Source organism: Mizuhopecten yessoensis, unplaced genomic scaffold (genome assembly GCF_002113885.1).
Source record: "Mizuhopecten yessoensis strain PY_sf001 unplaced genomic scaffold, ASM211388v2 scaffold10809, whole genome shotgun sequence".
In the NCBI taxonomy this organism is placed as follows: domain Eukaryota; kingdom Metazoa; phylum Mollusca; class Bivalvia; order Pectinida; family Pectinidae; genus Mizuhopecten; species Mizuhopecten yessoensis.
The window spans coordinates 30,487-49,808 of record NW_018408732.1 but is presented as its reverse complement, the minus strand read 5'-3'; the positions used below and the strand labels follow the sequence as shown (position 1 = coordinate 49,808).

The following is a 19,322-nucleotide window of genomic DNA, read 5'->3' as shown; positions in this document are numbered from 1 at the left end:
TACATCCCTTTCTCATCACACGACCACCTATTGGTTGTCGCACACATACTGAAAGGTGTTTTAAAGTCTATCCACGAGGTGAACCCATCATATGTTGCAGGTTTTACTTTGTTGATGGGTCTATTGTATTGCTGATCAGAGTCATACTGTGTCGGCAACGAGTTATCTCTATCTTGCGTTCCGCCATGTTGTCCTGTCATGCATTGAAGCTTTTGATATTCGTTCTCGCTATCATCTGTGAGACCCGCTCCGCGTCTTTGCTCCTGGATAGACACCTTCCGCGATTTCCTAAGAAGTTTCTGTCTGGATTAAGAGAAATTGTCAGCGCTTGGCTCCTCTATCTTCGTGTGTTTCGGCTCTACGGTCTTTTCTTTAGCGCCACCTAAAGTCTCATCTCTCGTCGGACTGGATAGTAAATGATATTTGGCATTGGCGTTAATGTCTGAAAGCTATTAGCTTCGTCCCGTAAACTTTCTAGTTTAGACTCTAGTTTGTCTATAGTGGTAAATATGTCATCTTTACCGGTACAAGCTGTTGCCATTACGTCTGTTGAAAACCGCTGCCACAAAAATGTAACGTTTTTCCCGGTTCTTGTTGTATAGACGTAAACAACAACATATAACCAGCAACGACATAAACAGTTCGATCAGGTTCATTTTGGCGAATGAAGTATTTACATGTGATGAGATAGAAGTAGTTATTTACATATAGTAACACAGGCTTCCGAACCTCTGGAACGTGCGGCCACCGCTACCCTCGCCGATGCGGAATTACCGGAAACGGGGAACGCTTGCGTCACTCGCCTGGCGCTACTGGCGTTCCCCGGCGTACTCAGCGCCGCGCTAATACCCCTGCCGTACAGCTCGTCCCAGGTCCCCTGTTACGCCGGCAATTCCGTATCAGCAAGTGTAGCGAGGTCCTTATTCAAAAATTATAATATTAATTACCGACCCCGGAAAAAATCGACCCCGGGTGATTGATTGATTGATTTATAGGTTTTACGTCCGCTTCACTACCGAGTAGTTCGGTTATCCAGCAGACGAAGAAAAGACGGGAAAATGAGTAGAAGGGATAAAGTATGGAGTGAAGGAATAGAGAAGGGGGACAGGGAAGAGGAGGAGCCGTCTATCCTAAATATGTATTAATGTATAAGTCTAATTTTGTAAGACGGCTCCTAGGCCTAAAAGTTGCCTTAGCCTAACACTAGTCGTATAGCAGCACCAAGCCTGGATCGGAAGTGAGGTACTGAGCCGCCGCCAGTAACACCAGTTCCTGCCGATTCTATAAATTTGGTTGGGTATATATATTTTAGAAGTCCTTCTAAATGTCTAATAAAGAGAACCTTGTTATATCGGCCGAAAACAACTCTAACTCTTTCCTCTCTGCCGGCGTTAATATGCCTACTCTTTTTATCTTTTCCGTGCGAGAATGGACAGTTCTCACATGGGACACCATTTATAGTCCCAGCCGACGGACTGTGTGTTAGTGGTTAGAGTCATGCAGGTGCCGTTTTTATCTACCCCGGGTCATTGATTGCTTGATTGCTTGATAGGTTTTACGTCCGCTTCACTACCGAGCACTTCGGTTATCCAGCAGACGAAGAAAAGACGGGAAAATGAATAGAAGGGATAAAGTATGGAGTGAAGGGATAGAAGAGGGGGACAGGTTAGAGAAGAAGCCGTCTATCCTATTTATATTTACTGTATAAGTCTAATTTTGTAAGACGGCTCCTAGGCCTTATATTTGCCTTAACCTAACACTCGTCGTATAGTATCACCAAGCCTGGACCGGAAGTGAGGAACTTTGATTTATTATATATTATTAATATTACACCTATTAGCTGTGCCAGATAAACAGATATTGATTATTATTTCAAGATTCGATTATCCCGTTATTCCTACCTAACTAATAGGTCCATATAACACTGTCGGCTTCCCTCCTTTACCCGCGCTAACCTTGTAGGGTTTTACGCCGAATGAGCGAAAGGACATATTATTTTACGGGTCGTATTATACAGTATATAGTGGTAATAATAATAACATTCAAATATTTGAGCAATATCGACTATTGACCTTGGCGTCTTGTACTATTTAATTGGGTGGTAAGTCTGATCCTAACGTTTGTGTTCTAGCCCTAAATTTGAGAATTAATTTCTCTTCTTAACTTTAGTGGTAATTCACTGCTTTCTGCTAGTAGACCAACTGATGGAGTATTTGTAATTGATCCCAGTGTTATTCTGAAGGCTTTATGTTGGATTATGTTTAGGGTTTTAAGGTAATTGGATTGTGTCACCATTTCTCAGTAGATTTTTTTTTAATTTTGTAGTTATATTGCTTTGAAGTTTAGAAAATGTTCTGCCCCCCAAAAAATATAGGTTGTCAGAATTTTAAGGATTTTAAATGGAATTTTATGTAAAAAGGATTGAATTTTGAAAAAAAAATGAAAGGCACGATTTATTGCAAAATATTGTCAATACAAATGTGACTGACATAGATTAGCATTTCAATTTAAAAAATGCTGAAATTGTGTAAAATTAATTATTTATAGACGATTAAAAATTGACATCTTATAATAAAACCTAATACACATGGTAATTGAATGGAAAAGTTATCGTTCTTGAAAAACTTCACAGTAGTGAAATAGGTAGCCGGTTTCCTGAAGTACACAAAAATGGACACTTGTGACTCATTGATAAAAAAAACTGAATTAATGCCTGGATTGCTTTGAAATACTTTAATATTGAGAGAACACACTGTTCTGTCAATAATAAACATACAATATTCATCAGTTTAATATTAAACATTAGAATATGCGGAAATTGTGATACTGTCTCCCTACATTGGATTTTCAATTAGGGATGTACTTCCTATTTCCGTTTATTAATACACTCCTATGACCTTAAGTGCATTCTCGGAAGCCGAGTTATATATTTGGCATCCGTAATCTATTTTTGATCCTAATTTATTCCCGGATACGAATACTAGCGTGTTTAGTGCCCTTTTACAGCTTTCTTTTATAATTATCAATATGTGGGATCCATGATGGTTTTTGATCGACTATCATTCCTAGGTATCTCGTTTGCTTTACATATTGTATTTTTTTTATTACCTAGATAGATATCTGGTTGTTTATTTCTTCTAGAAAATGACATGGCTACCGTTTTCTCTTTAGAGATTTTGAAGCCCCATTTATCAGCCCATTTTATTGTAGCTATTGAGTTTTAAATGAGAGTCTAGTTTATTCATATATATATATTGAATAGAGTAGGTGAGATTACACTACCTAGTGGTACTCCGTTTTCTAATGTATGTTCATCTGATAGGGTATTATTTATCCTTACTAGAATTTTCCTATCCTTCAAAAAATAGGAAATAAACTTTAGGATGTTGCCTGATATACCTACTTCTTTAAGTGACTTTAGTAGCCCCTCGTGCCAGATAAGATCATATGCTTTTTCAAGATCTAGGAACACGGCTAAGGTATGGTGGGTTTTACTTAGCCTTTTTTTTCCGGGCATTATTCTAACTAGGGAATCTATAGGGTATATCTATGATTTCTGAAACCGCTTTGGTTTTCGCTTATTGTAGTATTTTTGCTATTGTTTACTATACGATGCTGGATTTTCTGTATGTTTTCCCGGTATTAAAATTGTAATTACTACCGCTTTATTCCAAGTTTTCGGGTAGGTCCCCGTTTGCCAAATACTGTTTATTATGTCTAAAATAATTATGAACAAAAGCCTGGAAACAAAGATGAAAGATAAAGACCAGCAGAACCCGGGTCAGTGACCGAAGGGCCGATTTAGTTTAAACGGTTAAACCAGTCAGACCACAGTTGTTCGGTATTAGATAAGGTCGGATCTAGTAATATGATGCTGCTTTCAGGCGAGCCTTGACAAAGCCTTGCAAGGCCTGCATAATACCCGACATTTTTACATTTATAAATGGACAAACCGGTTGTTCCGCATAAACGAACAGGTCCTGGTCTTATAGAATGTTATAAACGGGAGCTGTGCACGGTAAAGCACCTAATCGGAAGCCTCAGTTTCGTATTTCTCAACCGGAAATGAAGTATGAGAACGTGAAAGTAGGAGTTTAATGCCACCAAATTGAGGTTTGGTCGTGCAAAGCTAGCTTTATAAAGCTCCCTTTTATAACATTAGGTCTTATATAAGATGATATAACCTAAAGAATCTAGACGTGAATACATTTATCGATGGAAAATATACGCGAAGGGTGTTCTTTCAAGGTTGACTACACACGATAAAAACTACCTCTTTTACCTGTACACTATAGATAGCAAATTTGAACAGGTACACCCGGAGTAAGGATTACGTGTAAGTCCCTTTTATGTTTAACCCGGACGTTAGGGACCCAGTACGTGGTTAATGTATCAACACGTCGGTCGCCATGAAGCCTATATTCTCTGCTACCATACTTCTGTGGGTATTGAGATTGACAGGTAAGTGCATTTACCTTATCATCGACAAGAAACAAACACACGAATCTCCTGGAAATCACTGACAATCAAATCAACAGAATGAGTGAGACAGAAAGTAACACTATTCACTGTACGAACCCTTATTAGTATTGTACACTTTGTACTGAGTGATACTGAGTATGCACCTTAAGCTTTGTGTTACTTCCTTGTTTCTATGTTTTGTGTTACTTCCTTGTTAAGGACATTCCAATATGGCTGCCACACCAAACTGTATATCAAATTCAATAATGCATTCCGTTAGACTGAAACAATCCCTGTCACAAAATAATCCTCCTCCAATATTTCTCAAACATAATTGAGGTACATTCACACTAAATTTCAGAAAAAAACATTCAATAACTGATGAAAAAAACTCACTTTTTATATGTCCATTTTTCAAGCTAAATAAAAGTCACAATTCAGGACAAAAAATCATTTAAACTTTAAAATTTCATAAGGTTGGATGTCCATGGAGATGCATTTGTCGAGAAAATTGTAAGAAAATGTGTCAAATATCCAGAATAACTAAATTGCTTTTTCCATCTACCAACATCTCTCGTTTAGGCCACCTGAGCCAAAGAGCTGGAATCAATTGTCTACATGAGCAAAAATATCACCAGGGGCTTTATTGAAATGGTAAATTTCGGTACCCTCGGGTCATTCGCTCCCCCTTTTGAGGTGGTAAAGTTAACAATAGTTGATACTGGAAAATATTGCATTTTGTTATAGTTTGTCCATTTTCGACAGGAAATCAGTCAAGCTTGGAGGGAATAATTGTGATAGGATGGCAATAAGAAAATATTATTCTGCCACGCCCCAGGGGCCTGAGGGACAGGGCTCAAAATGGGGCTTTATGTTAATTGTATATTTATTTTATGCCCGAACATTTGTTTTCTCTAAGGGAGGGGGTAAACTTTACTATAGTTTATAAAAAGAATAACACGTTGGACTAAACAGTATTTTATCCATTTTCTGCAGGAAATTGTTCAAACTTGATTGGAACAATTATGATTCATGTATGATGGCAATAAGACAGTATGAGAAAATATGATTCTGCCTCGCCCCAGGGACTAGAGGGGCAGGGCCGAAAGGGATGTAATGGCTAAACTTTTCAAAATATTCTTCAGACTTAGATATACTAGAATTGAATTATCTTAATGGGTGGAAAGATCATTAGGGCTTGCTCCTTTCTCCCTTTGAGAGTGGGTAAAGTTTATTATAGTTTTTATAAAACTTGGTGGTAATAATTTTGATGTGTTAGCCGTCAGATAGATAAGAACCTGCCTCGCCTCTTCTGCCAGAGTTGCAGGACCCAAAAGGGGAACATTGCTTTAATTTCAAAACTCTTCTCCACGCTCAGAAGGAAGTACTTTTTATGGATAGAAATGCTCTTTAGTGCATAATCTCAATTGTTTTATTACCCTTTGCCAATCAGTTCTCCGTTTGGGAGGGGCATTTTTTTACTATAGTTTATAAAGGGAAATTACACTCTTGACTGTACAGTATTTTGTCCATTTTCAGCAGTTATATAATTCAAACTTAAATGATTGGAATCATTATGATGAAATTAAATAGTTTAAGAAAGTAAGCCCAAAGAGGGAAATTGGCTTAATGACAACTGATATTATGTTCCCCAATAGCAAAAAATAATTTATTTGCATAGTTTTAACCTTTATTTTTTCCTTTCTTGACATGACAAGTAATGCTTTTCTGGAGACCAACTCTGTGATAGACTTACAGAATGGACATATGTTAAAACATCAGGATATATCTATTATCAGATAAGGAAATACTGCTTATAATCAAAGTACTGAACATACTCCAGACTCATGCTTTCTTGATGTTACCGCATGTTCAGTAATATCTTTGCGATGATAACAGTTCATTTTTTGGGATTTGCCTTTTTTTTATTCTGACGCAACAATCCCATATATTTACATTTGGTGTGGCAAAGCCCTTCTATATTACTACTAAAGTACTGCCAATAGCAGCTTCATCTTATGAGACAATAACTGAAGTTGGTCTTTGCTCCTCCGAGCGACTTAACAGTGTCACTACCGAACTTATCGGTATTTCCTGCTTTGATCCCTAACACCAGCTGCCTGTCTCAAGTGTCTGTGAGATCAACGAACAATTTTACGCCTGGATTTTTCACCAATTCAACCTTCTCCGGTTGCACGATCAACATCAACAACATGCCGATTACCTGACCTGATTACTGCGGGCTTCCGTTGAGTGCGTGCGCCGGATATAGGTCGCAATAAAATCGGAAAATGTTTTACGACACTTGATTAGTTACTTACAAAATGTCATTTGTTACTATTTATGAATCGAGAATATGATATATATATAAAACAAAATCAAATGAATTATTAACGAAAGTTGCGGAGTCTTTTCAATTTTGGATGGGAAATAGCGCATGACGTCAGCTGTTATCTTTGTGCTGTTCTAGATACTGACCTGACCTGACGGTAATACGCGGTAAATTTGAAATTTGGAAAAGACATAATTTATTTTGCGAATTCTCATTATGGAAATATAAATGTGAGCAATAAACTGCATAGATGTGGCAGACCAACTGGTATAACTGCCACATCTATGCAGTTTATTGCTTAAATATTTTGTATTTCGGCATCATCTGTTAATGTTTAGATAATGAATTAAAATACTAGTGCCAATTGGAGAGGAGAGAGCTACAAAGCGTAGCTTGATCACTTAATTAAGGAAAATAGGCATAAATATTACAAAACAAATGTATCTGAACGTGGATTCGAACCTACACCGTTCTCTTCTTCTGGTCACAAGTAAACTGCGTTACACATTAGGCTACATAGGACATACACGAATATGGAAATACAAACTGTTTTAACCCAAGAAATATCTGTCGCAGTTTTGAGAAACTTTATCAACCCTGTTTTTCATTATTTTGAGCACTTTCCCAAACGTGGACCACTTTTCCGTCATATGTTTTGTTTTTTCATATAACTCATCAATTTTTTCCGTTTTCAAAAATGCCGACATAAGGAAATACGGGCAGTTGTCCGCCATAGCTCTTTATTGAAACTGTTGTGAACTGATATTTATTCTTATTTCTTGTTTGTGTCTTTTTCCAGACGGGTGTCTCGTATCCTTGACTTACCACCTTGTACTTTCCTAATGGTCTCTATATACTTCTATTTTTCATTTCAATTTTCTTAAGAAAACAATTATCCTCCTTTGGTTTCTTGTAAGTAAGCATAACACTTGACTACCTTTTAATCCACCATGCAAGAACAAGTATCGGCGGAAAATGTCTAAAAATGTATAGAATATTATTTTGCAATCTGTCAGTGGGCAGGATATGATCATCTTTCGGAAGAGTAGCTCGTTGCATGTATCGTCGTATATTTCATAAAGAAAAATCGTGAAAGAGCTTTTCATATGAAATTTGCGTAAAAAAAATTAGTATGAATTGTGAACGCTCCAAAACATTGGATCAAATTTTAATTTACATGCGATTTTTTTAATGTGTTATATATTGATAAAAAATCCTCGCAATGGTTCCTGATTTGAAGGCATTAAAATGTTATATGTATTTTCCTTCTTGCAGTCGTATTTCATATAAACTTCTTTAACTTTAACGCTTGTTCCCTGTTACTGCTTCGGACCAATGACCTCACAGATACAAACGTCTCTAATGGTTCGCTGACCCATTTAATTGATGCTGGGTATGATATCAATTAGTGTCAACAATTCAACACCGAGCTTATAAACATGTTAGAGGGGATGGGACAGGTATTGTGCGGGCAGTATAATACAAAAACAGAACCATTAGTCAAGAAATGAAAATAATAAAATCATATAAACTTGCTAAGCTCGGAATGAACCCAAAACATAATATATTGATTTCCACATCCCGGTGACAGTGCGTCAGAGACGTATACTATATATGGCTTTATACGTCTCTGAGTACGTACACCAAACGGAGCTTAGGGCGTCACATCACATCATTCATGAATTTTATTTTTATTGCGCACTGTTTATGTTGGAACAAATTAACACGTTTGCCCAAAATATAAATGTATTTATGTAAAATTAACAACAGCAGTAGTACAAAAAATACTTATAAAAAACAGTGTACAGAAACACTGCGTTATTAAATTGAATAAATGTGTAACAAGTTCGTAACAAACCTATCTTTCAATTCGTCTTGATCACCGCATCATGTTTCAATAATATTGATAAAATGCCTGTGTTGTTCATGTTTGAAAGAAAAAACATCAGACTCCATCTTTTGCCGGTCATAATCTATAAACCATTCATGGATATTTTTAAATACTATGTGTATTACTCCAATAACGGAGGGAAGCCCTATTTCATGCATGCTAGGGTTAGGGGTCCTCTTGACATGGGTTACAAAACTAGCACAGAAAAATAGGACAACTTCATCTAAATCTGACTAATTGGGTTAGTCGAATATCCCATCTGAGGAAGATAAGATTTTGTGGTAACAATTATGGTTCAACCCTACATAGAGGTAAACCGCGGCGGTGACCTTTGGTCTCATCCAGCCAGCTCAGCTGCTAGCTGTTCGACGGGAAGCTACAGTTATCAAAGTTCTTTTCTTGTGTTAATGTATTGGTCCTGTCGATCTATTCTGTGCTTACAATAGACTCTACTGAATTGGATAGAATATTTTAGGGAGAAGTTTTTAATTCTGACGGAAAGAATAGTCATATTCAAGTGGTCGGTGGTAAAATTTCAGGCTTATTTGCAGAGGTGATATAAAGCAAAACGTAAGTGATCCAAACATTGTGACGGGAAATGTACTGTAGTTCGGTTTGAACACTGCTATAAGTAGGTCAGAGGAAATCATTCTCTTTGGGGAAGAGCACGGGAAGCGCAATTTCAGCAAGCAGAGCTAATCGGACTACTTTTGATTTGTTTGCATTATAAAACATGCATTGTTGTATTTTTTTACATACATCTGAAGAAAGTATCGAAGTGATTGCTTTCTCTGCTTATTCATTGGCTAACTATCAAAGGGCATCATTATTTTGTGAATGAAATATTATCAGAAACCGATAGGTGTCGTAAAAAAGTGTTAGTATATGAATAGAAATAATAGATGAGTTTCCATATCAGGAGATATCAGATTCCATGTAAGGAGATATCAGATTCCATATAAGGAGAGTGGCTCCACCTCAGGTCATAGAGTGAGCTACTTTCGAAAGTGAAATTCAAAGTTAAGCAAACTTTGTAGTACGCTAGATCCCCTAGACACATGCGTTACCAATTAGTTGACCTAGTAAAGTATTACATATGTAACGTCACTGCGTAGCGTTGTTTTATTCAGTGATATCTTTAACTGTTATTGTTTTCCTGAGCATCATTGGCTCGTTTTGTTATAATCGGACACCAATATTTTACCGACAGCATGGGGATTTTAGACGTGTTACTGGAGATCTTAAAAGTAAGTCTCTAAAGTATACGTATGATATTTACGCATAATTTTATACGCTTTTCCAAAGAGAGCTATATACTATCTCCGAAAACTCTGATCAATTTGCTTAAAATTTAAAATAATATATTTGAATAAAAACACCATTAAGAAACAATGTTTTGTGTTGATAGTGGAGTACTTGACACAAGCTACCCAAACAAATCACTACTTTCACGCGCATTTCATTCAGTACAACTGGCTATAGCTCAACCGTATACAGACAGGTGTATATGTGTATCGGTGGCGTTGAATGCACTGACCACGGTTAAAAGACTATGGAAGGACATGGATAACACATCCACACAGCAATTTAATACTAATCTGCAAAATAAAGATGAAAAACATCTTACTAATAATTATTTGATATTTAATGAGTTTAATTGAGACAGACAAATACGGACAAATAAAAAAGGAAAAATCATGGACCGAAGACGAGAACAAGAGTTCCAGATGAATAAGCTTTTGTTCCGCGCGTAGAACCCGCCATAATGTTTCCTGACACATCAGGCAATATAAGTAAACATTAAAGACAAATTGAATATGAGATTAATCATAACAGATACATAAATCCCACAGTGGGAAACGATATCTGAATAGCGGTCGTACCATTTCTATAGTGTTGATTGCAGGCTCGTAAGTACACACTTGTGCTTATGCACATAACTTATTTGTCAACAATGAGCATCTCGCAAAAACATCCTGATGACAGGCTCTGGAAAATCTAAACTCTGTATGTGAAAGAGGCTAGTATGTTACTACTGAGTGAGTGAAAGTTCACAATCGCAAAATTACAGTCATCCCGTTAAGTTTGGTATCAGGTGGCCATAGTTGTCGTAAGATGAGTAAACGATAAGATATGAAGCTCAGCTGAAGCAGAGAAGTCATTGGTATCCTGGAGGATGTATGGCATGTACAGTACATAGTCATCAAACTTCATACGGCATGTACTGTAAATCACTTATATTTCGCGTATATTTTATCACACGATCTGACACCTCATGATTTATTCGCGTATCATATTAAAATTGGTCAATGATGAGAGAATCCTACATTACAGGTACATGTGAGTGACAGTGATATAATTATTCCCAAGGTATATATTTCCAGGACGATGTCTTCACGCGGATTAACGATAAAATAAAAACCTCGCGAAATATAAATGAATTGCAGTGCATAGTAATCAAAGTTCGTGTTATTCAGAGGCAATACATCCCCAATATAGCTTGGCATCATCTTACCGTTACGGCCGTATACACTGTCGCTGATGTACCCGTATGGTAGTGATATGCAAAGTCTACTACATAAAATGCACGTGCAAGTAGTGAATTGTTCCCACACTCCACAATGACAATTCAAAGTACTTCTGACGTCTATAAATATCCCAAAATATCCCAAATTGATAAATACATTTTTTGACAGGTTTAACAAAATAATGTATGCGGATAAACGTTTAAACTTATGCGTAAACGTATACGTATATTTTAGGAGCTAATGTTTAAGATCTCTACTAGAAGCTCATTTACAATCAAGGAAAATTGCGACAATAAAACATTTATATTGACCATACTTGAAACATATCTATAAGAATTACCTGGTTAGTCGTTCTTTAATTGTGTAGCTAGTCACTTTTACTCGATCTTGTTCAAACATTTTCTTTCTAAAGCATGTTTTTCTCCGATAAAATCTGCGCATGTCCGGTGCTTGAAGTTTATATTTTCACATTTCGTAGATGTTAGCCAATCCCAGCATGTGAATTTCGTGGGATTGAATCCCGTTATTTTCGGGACATTTACTTGCTATTAGCAGCCACGACTCGGCAGCCAGCGGAAGATCTCGGAAGAAATAACCAGGTTCGAGCGTGAATCTCGTATGGAAAGAGCCTATTGTCATGCGTAACTAACTACCCAGCTTTTCCGAAAAGAAATTTCCTGTAATTTCTATTTTGGAAAGTGACTTCAAAGTCGGATTAGGTCAATGTCAACACTAGAAACTGAAATGAACTTCCAATATATTTTATCACGGCTGAACGAAGGGAAAGAAATAATTTATGGCTGTTTGTTTAGTATGCATTTGCTATTTTTACTTTATAAGTCAGTATAATTGTGAGACTGGACTAGATTGGACGTTTTATTGCAAATGTACTTACTTACTTGTCCTCTTCATCCCAAGTGGGACATAAGGCCACAGCAAACTGCCTCCACTTCTCTCTGTCCTTAGCCATGTACTGGGCTTGGCCCCAGGTGTAACCCATTGCTTCCAATTCTGCTGTTACAGTTCTTAGCCAGGTGATTCTTGGTCTCCCTGGTTTCCTTTTTCCTGGTGGTGTCCAATATAGAGCTGTTTTAGGTGTGCGGTTTTGTGGTATTCTCAGCACATGGCCTAACCATCTAAATCTTCGTTGTTGGGTTTCTGCTGTTATGCTCTTAGCATTACATTTCTCCAAAAGGCTCTTCTTGTTGATCTTATTTGGCCAGAATGTTCTATTGATCTGTCTTAGGCAGCTAGTATGGAATGCATCTACTTTTTGAAGGTCACTTACTAAAACCCGCCAAGTTTCTGAACCATGGAGTAGGACAGATTTGACATTACTGTTGTAGATTCGCAGTTTGGTCCTTAAACTGTACTGGTTGGACTTCCAGTCTTGTACATGTTGTACGTGCATTAGATAGTCTTGCCTTTATTTCCTTTCCTGACCCATTATCTTTACTTATGACGCTTCCAAGAAAGGTGAAATCTTCAACACTGTCTACTGGCAGATCATTGATTGTAATTGGTGTTGTATTCCTGGTGTTTAGTGACATTACCTTGGTCTTGTTGGCATTTACGTTCAGACCGGTTTGCTTTGCATAGTTGTTTAGTATGTTGGTCTCCTCTTGGAGGTGTTCGCTTGTTGTTGATAGTATGGCTATGTCGCCAGCAAAATCAAGGTCTTCTAGCTGATTAAACATAGTCCACTGGATACCCCTTCTCTTGTCTGATGTTGTATGCCTTTGTATCCAGTCAATGACCAATAAAACAGGATGGGTGACATAATACATCCCTGTCTTACACCAGATTTAACTTCAAATGAGTCTGAAATAGAGCTACCAAGGATGACGCTGCACTCAAAGCTGTTGAAGAAGGCTTTTATTAGCATCGAAATTCTAGGTGGGATTCCATATGCTTTTACGATTCTCCAAAGAGTTTTTCTATGTATACTGTCAAAAGCTTTTTTGAAGTCAATAAAATTAATGAAAAGTGGTGTGTTCCATTCTATGCATTGCTCAATGATGTTCCTGAGCGTGAAAATTTGGTCAATGCATCCTCTCCCTCTTCTAAAGCCTGCTTGTTCTTCTCTAAGCTATTCATCTACGATTTTATCAATTCCATTTAAAGAATTTTGCAGAACGCTTTACTAGGGACAAAAAGTAATGTAATCCCTCTCCAGTTGTCACAGATGTGTAGATTTCCTTTCTTTCGTAATTTCACAATGAGGCCTTTGCTCCAATCTGATGGTTTGTCCCCTTCTTTCCAGATGACAAGGGAAAGATTGTGAAGTACCTTGGATGATGTATCTAAGTCTGCCTTTAACATCTCTGCGTGGATGGAATCAATGCCTGGTGCCTTGCCTGTTTTCAATGATTTAATAGCATTTCTTACTTCTTCTATAGTCGGTGGTTCTGTATTGATGTTCGGATCATCTTCTGATGGTTCATGATTAGCTATGGCATCAGTCTCAGGGCAGTTCAATACCTCTTTGAAGTGTTGGACCCACCTTTCTGCTTGTTCACGTTCTGTTCTCAATTAATTGCCATTTTTGTCGTTTACATGGGCTGTCTGGGCATTTGATGTTCCACAAAGTTGTTTGGTGATTTTGTATACAGTACTCGACTCACCCAGAATGGCTGCCTTTTCTGCCTCTTGTGCTAGGTCTTCCAGATATTGTCTTTTATCTTTTCTAGCACTTCTTTTAACTTCTTTGTCTTTTGTTTTGTATGATACTTGTAGTTGATCTTGTAACCTTTTGGATTTTGTATTTACTATTTTCTGTTTTATAGTTTTTCTTTCTTCTATTTTTTTGCCATGTTTCCGGTGTTGGCCAATCTTTGTTCTTTTTTGTCTTGTGACCAACTGTCTTTTCTGCAGTCTTCACATAAATATCTTTGATGTTATCCCACTTCTCTTGTATACTGCCTTCTCCATCATCAGAGTTGTCTAGCACACTAAACCGATTTTTCAATTCTAAGCTTAGTGATTTATTGACATTTGGTGATTTTAGCCTTGCTGTGTCTAGTCTCTTTCTGTTCTGATTTTCAGTCGGTGCCTTTCTAAGTTTTAATTTGATGGTGGCTTTCAGTAGATAGTGATCATTATTTACGTCTGCACCCCTGAGTACTCGTACATCTCTCAATGATCTACGCCACTTGTTGTTCACTAATATGTGGTCAATCGGGTTTACTGTTCTTCCATCCGGTGATTTCCATGTTAGTTTATGGATGTTTTTATGAGGAAAGATGGTCCCTCCTATCACCAATTTATTGCAAAGACAAAGATTAATAGTACGTTCGCCATTCTCATTTTTAACCCCGCAACCATGCCTGCCCATGACATATTCAGCATCAGTGTCATCTGATCCTACTTTTGCATTAAGATCTCCCATTATTACCAGCATGTCGTGTTGAGGTACTTTAGAAATGGCAGTCTGCAGATGTTCGTAAAAATCATCCTTGGTCTCATCTTCAGCACCATTTGTTGGTGCATAACACTGTATGATAGAAAGCTTACAGTAGTCTGAATTAAATCTTGCTGTTACTAATCTATTATTGATTGGTTCCAAATCTAGTAAGTGTTTTTGCCTTTTCTTTGCATATAATTATTGCTACACCATTAATATGACTGTCTTTGTGTCCAGAGTTTAGGATGATGTTTCCACTATTTGTTCTAGTCTTTCCTGAGCCAGTCCAACGACATTCGCTCACGCCAAGAACGTCCAACCTGTAGTGCTGCATTTCCTTGATGACCTGTGCCGTCTTTGATGTTTCATACATGGTTCGAACATTCCAGGCTCCTATATGTATTTGTGCTTTAGGCCCTAAAAGACTCATATTCATTTTCCTAGTTTCCACAATAGTGCTTTCACTAGGAGAAGCCATTCCGCTGTTGTATAAGTCCCCTGTTCAACCTATACCAGAGGGTATTTTTTACAGGATGGGGAAGTTAACCCCATGCCCAACACTCCAACCTGGAGGGCCAGGGAATTTGTGGTCAAGGTTTCCATCCTATAGAAGGGCTGCTGTACTGAGCTAATGAATCCATTCTATCCATGTTTGTTTTCGAAGTTTACCATCTCCTAGATAAGTTGCCTTACTGGGCTACGAACCTCATCTAACCGATTATTTATCCATAGCTGGGACAAGGTTGATGAGTGCTAGGGCATGTCCACACACCGTTGGGCCTACACACTGTATCTCTAGGGCCCTTGCTGCTCCGATATATCTTACAGTTTGTCCTGAGGTACTATACCCCAGTTTACATGCACTGTCGCAGGGAGGCACTGCAGGAGTCTTGGTAGTGTAGAGGCTATGTACTTGCAAATGTACAGAACAAGAATTAGTCGAAATGGTCTGGTGTTAATTTTGCAACTGTCGTACTCGTATGGCTTTATTAATCTGACTTACATAAATATTTCTGATCAAACTTGTTATTTGGCGTTTGTCCACTGTCACCAAGTGGGTTCAAAATAGTGTTAAGTTTAAAATAGCCTTGTTGACCAGGGGCTGCAGAGACCCTATTGACTAAGGTTATCTTGTTACAAATTATAAGCCTTGATAGATATACAAATGTTGACCCGACCACGCCACAATTGGTGGCAGTGGTGGGATTAGAGTTAATCATGTAAGTGTTTAATATGGACCACTCGCTGACAGTTGTAGCCAAGAAAGTGAAAAAATATGCCTAAAAATTCGAAGAAACGTAGGGCAGAGATATACTCTAGAACAAATAGGGACCGTAAGGATTTAGTGCCTGCGGAAACAAAATGAGGGGATAGTAGAGATCAGTGGGAATGGTGTGGGGGAAAGTGATGATGTAGTGAAGAGTAGAAGGGTAAGACGAGAACCCAGTAGATATAGGGATGGGTCAGAGGAGAGGTTGACCGAAACCCAGATCAATGAAACCAACGATGACCGATACAGTACCACTGGAGATTATGTTAGTGATTCCAAATTCAACACCATAGAAAAACCATGCCAAAGATCCTAGAACCGTTAGAGACCAATTTACCAGTGAGGGATAGACTATCATGTTAAAAATTGTATTAAAAGTTCTGCTTTGATTATGTGAAATGTCGTTTCACTGAATCCTGGCAAGTTTTCATAAAATAAAGAATACATTTCAAATATGACTAACCAACAGGAAACTATTTAATATTTGTTTGACTAAAAAAGCAATTTCTTTAATAAGCGTTATAAATAACTTCTAATTGACTTGTAAAGCATAGATATCAGTTTATTTGTTTTTATGTCAATGAAGATGTGTTTGGTTTGGGTTTTTACGTCGCATGGTGACCCAGGGAGACAACAACGTAAAGAAAGAGTTGACAAGTGGACAAATGAATATCGACTTTGCAATGAGGGTTATACGTAGAACTCTTTTCAATGTCTCTGAAGCGAAATATGAATGGAAGGGGTTTTATATGGGGATGAATGATTCTGTGAACAAAAACATTTCGTGTAAGCATACACGAATATTTATTTTAAAATGATAAAAATAAATCAAAGCAATTTTTCTGACAAAATAACCTTAACATATCAATCTGATAATGATAACATGGTTTCTATTTGTTAGTAGATGTTAGTGGCTACCCCGATTGCTGTGCGGTGAGTTCTGCAGGAGAGGATGTCGTGTGTCGAGGATGTGGACTGGACACTGTACCACAGGATCTGCCGATCAACGCCACACAACTAGATCTGTCAAACAACAAACTGACCACCTTAAAACCGAAATCGTTCCTATATTTACCAAATTTACAAACATTGAAACTGAACCGGAACGGAATGAGAAACATCACATCCGGGGCATTTGACGGTTTGGGACACCTCCAGTTCCTGAGTCTTAGCGACAACGGACTAGATAGCTCTCTCGGCACAAACGTATTCCAATTTCTGAATAATCTCCGAGTTTTAGATTTGCATCGGAATGTGTTCCACCTCAATCAAGTATATCCAATCAAAGCGCTGTCACATACTACAAGTATCGAGACTCTTAAAATTGATGTTTTCCACCAATTTAGTTTTGGGATTGGATTTTCGCATTTAAAAAAGTTGAGGATTTTGAACTTATACGGTATGCAAAGATGTTCTATTCGAAATACATCGTTCACGGGATTAGGAAGTATAACAATAATACATCTTATTATAAACTCTAGATTAAGTTTTATCGAGAACGATGCACTGTCTCCATTTAAAACCCTTGCTTTACTGGACATTGATTCAGATAGAACCCTTAATATTCGCGAAGTTCTCTACATCCTGTATGGATTGCGAAACCAGACTATGGAACAGATAAGTTTTAACAACAATTTTCTGCCGTTTGATAACCCTGTTAAAATTCACACATCTGATATTGTTTACCTCCAATCCATTTGTGTCAAACGTCTTTATTTGATCAGAAATGCAATATCCAGTTTCCCGCTTAAAGGTATTACGTCATGGACAGGCAGAAGATGCCTAGAAGTTTTAGATGTTTCACAAAATAAGTTTACAACCTTTAACATGGTATATTATCTCCCATTATTTCCAGCTCTGACACATTTTTCTCTTACATGCAACATTCTTAGTAAGTCTAGGCGAAAACGACTTTCTTTCAAACGTTTTCTTAGAGATGAAAGAACTTTATTTTTACCTCCTAGATTGATTTTCTTGAATATAAGTCACAATAACATACGTGGGTACTTCGATAAACTTCATTTCTCGTTAAACAACTCATTGAGATACTTTGACATAAGCTATGAACGTGAAGGGAGCTTCAGGCTTTATATAAACGGTAAAGGGCTGGTCCATATGGAGGAATTGTATTTATCATTTATGGATTGCTATCACGTAAAATGTGTTGTATTTGCTGATATGCCAAATCTCGCAAAGATTGTAGCAAGACAGTGTAGTTTTGAATCTGATTTGTTGTCAGTCAACTCCAAGTCTGTATTCAATGGACTTCGTAATCTTACATACGTAGATTTGTCAGAAAACCATATCCCGAAATGGGATCCAATGACATTTTATGACCAAAAAGATTCACTGAGAGTTTTAATGATCTCGGAGAACGAAATAAGCACGTTCCCAGCAAAAGCTATAGAAGCTCTTGAAACACTGGAATACGTTGATGTCAGTCAAAACTCCATAACGACACTGTCATTATCAGATTGTAATCTCATTGATAGACTGAAACAAAAATCTGACACATTCAGTGTTAATATACATGGCAATCCCTTAGTATGCAGCTGTCACGATTTGGATTTTCCTCGATGGGTTTTCAGGACAACAGTGCTTTACAACAAAGAACATCTACAATGTATAACGCCAAATGGTGATTTTATCCATTTTAAAGAACTGCATCGCACCTTTGAGAAATTCGAGATTAACTGTGCCTCCTTCAGCTGGCTGATAGTGTCAACAATACTCCTTATTTTGATTTCCGTATTAGTGACGGTGTCGTTGGTTACCTGGAGATACAGCGCGAAGTTACGAGTCTGGTGCAGACAACCAGCGGAGGGCGAGTTTTCCCACTATGTCTTTTTATCTTATTCTAATAAAGACACCAAATGGGTACGGGAACGACTTGTACCTCATTTAGAACAAGACAAACTGTCTTTCATATGTGAAGACAAAGATTTTCGACCAGGCAAAGATATAGCTACAAACATTTTGGACGCAATAGATTACAGTTATAAGTGTGTTTTTGTGGTAAGCTATCATTTTCTCAGCTGTGAGTGGACCAGATATGCAATGCAGGTAGCAAGTGGTTATTGCTTTCGGAAAGGACGAGAGAAAATAAACATTATTATCCTACTCGACGATATAGAACTATCAGAGCTGCCTAAACTTCTTCGTAAAAACTGGGACAATATAGAATGTTTACGCTGGCCTCATCCTCATAGTAACAACTCCGGTCAAGGAACTGCTGCTAAAGTCACTGAAATTGAAATTGAAAGGGCAAAGATGTTTGATAGATTATCACAATGTATTCGAAAGGGAAAACCTAAAATTGTGTTTCAAGACGAGGAAACTTTAGTGAGTGAAACTATGTTGTAAGGTTGTCAAAATTGACCTGTAAATGCAGGAAAAATCAGTTATGACTGCTTAATATTGATATGTATTACATTTTC

At 37.5% G+C, this 19,322-nt stretch overlaps 1 protein-coding gene across 2 annotated transcripts; it reads left to right on the top strand.

The window, feature by feature from the left end:
• Positions 1-4,182: 4,182 nt before the first annotated feature.
• On the top strand, positions 4,183-19,316 carry LOC110462584 (toll-like receptor 2). 2 transcript variants are annotated; one of them, XM_021516592.1, is made up of 2 exons: positions 4,183-4,461; positions 16,787-19,316. In XM_021516592.1, exons 1-2 carry the CDS (start codon positions 4,410-4,412, stop codon positions 19,246-19,248), a joined length of 2,514 nt encoding a protein of 837 aa, XP_021372267.1. In that variant the 5' UTR covers positions 4,183-4,409; the 3' UTR covers positions 19,249-19,316. The 2 variants fall into 2 exon arrangements, with proteins under 2 accessions (XP_021372267.1, XP_021372269.1); XM_021516594.1 differs by having other exon boundaries at positions 4,185-4,461; positions 16,790-19,316.
• Positions 19,317-19,322: the final 6 nt, after the last annotated feature.

Bases quoted from the DNA above. Each gene is read 5' to 3' on its own strand.
- LOC110462584 (XM_021516592.1), top strand. From the start codon at position 4,410: ATGAAGCCTATATTCTCTGCTACCATACTTCTGTGGGTATTGAGATTG. The intron at 4,462-16,786 runs GTAAGTGCATTT...TCTATTTGTTAG, and splicing joins GTGGGTATTGAGATTGACAG to TAGATGTTAGTGGCTACCCC.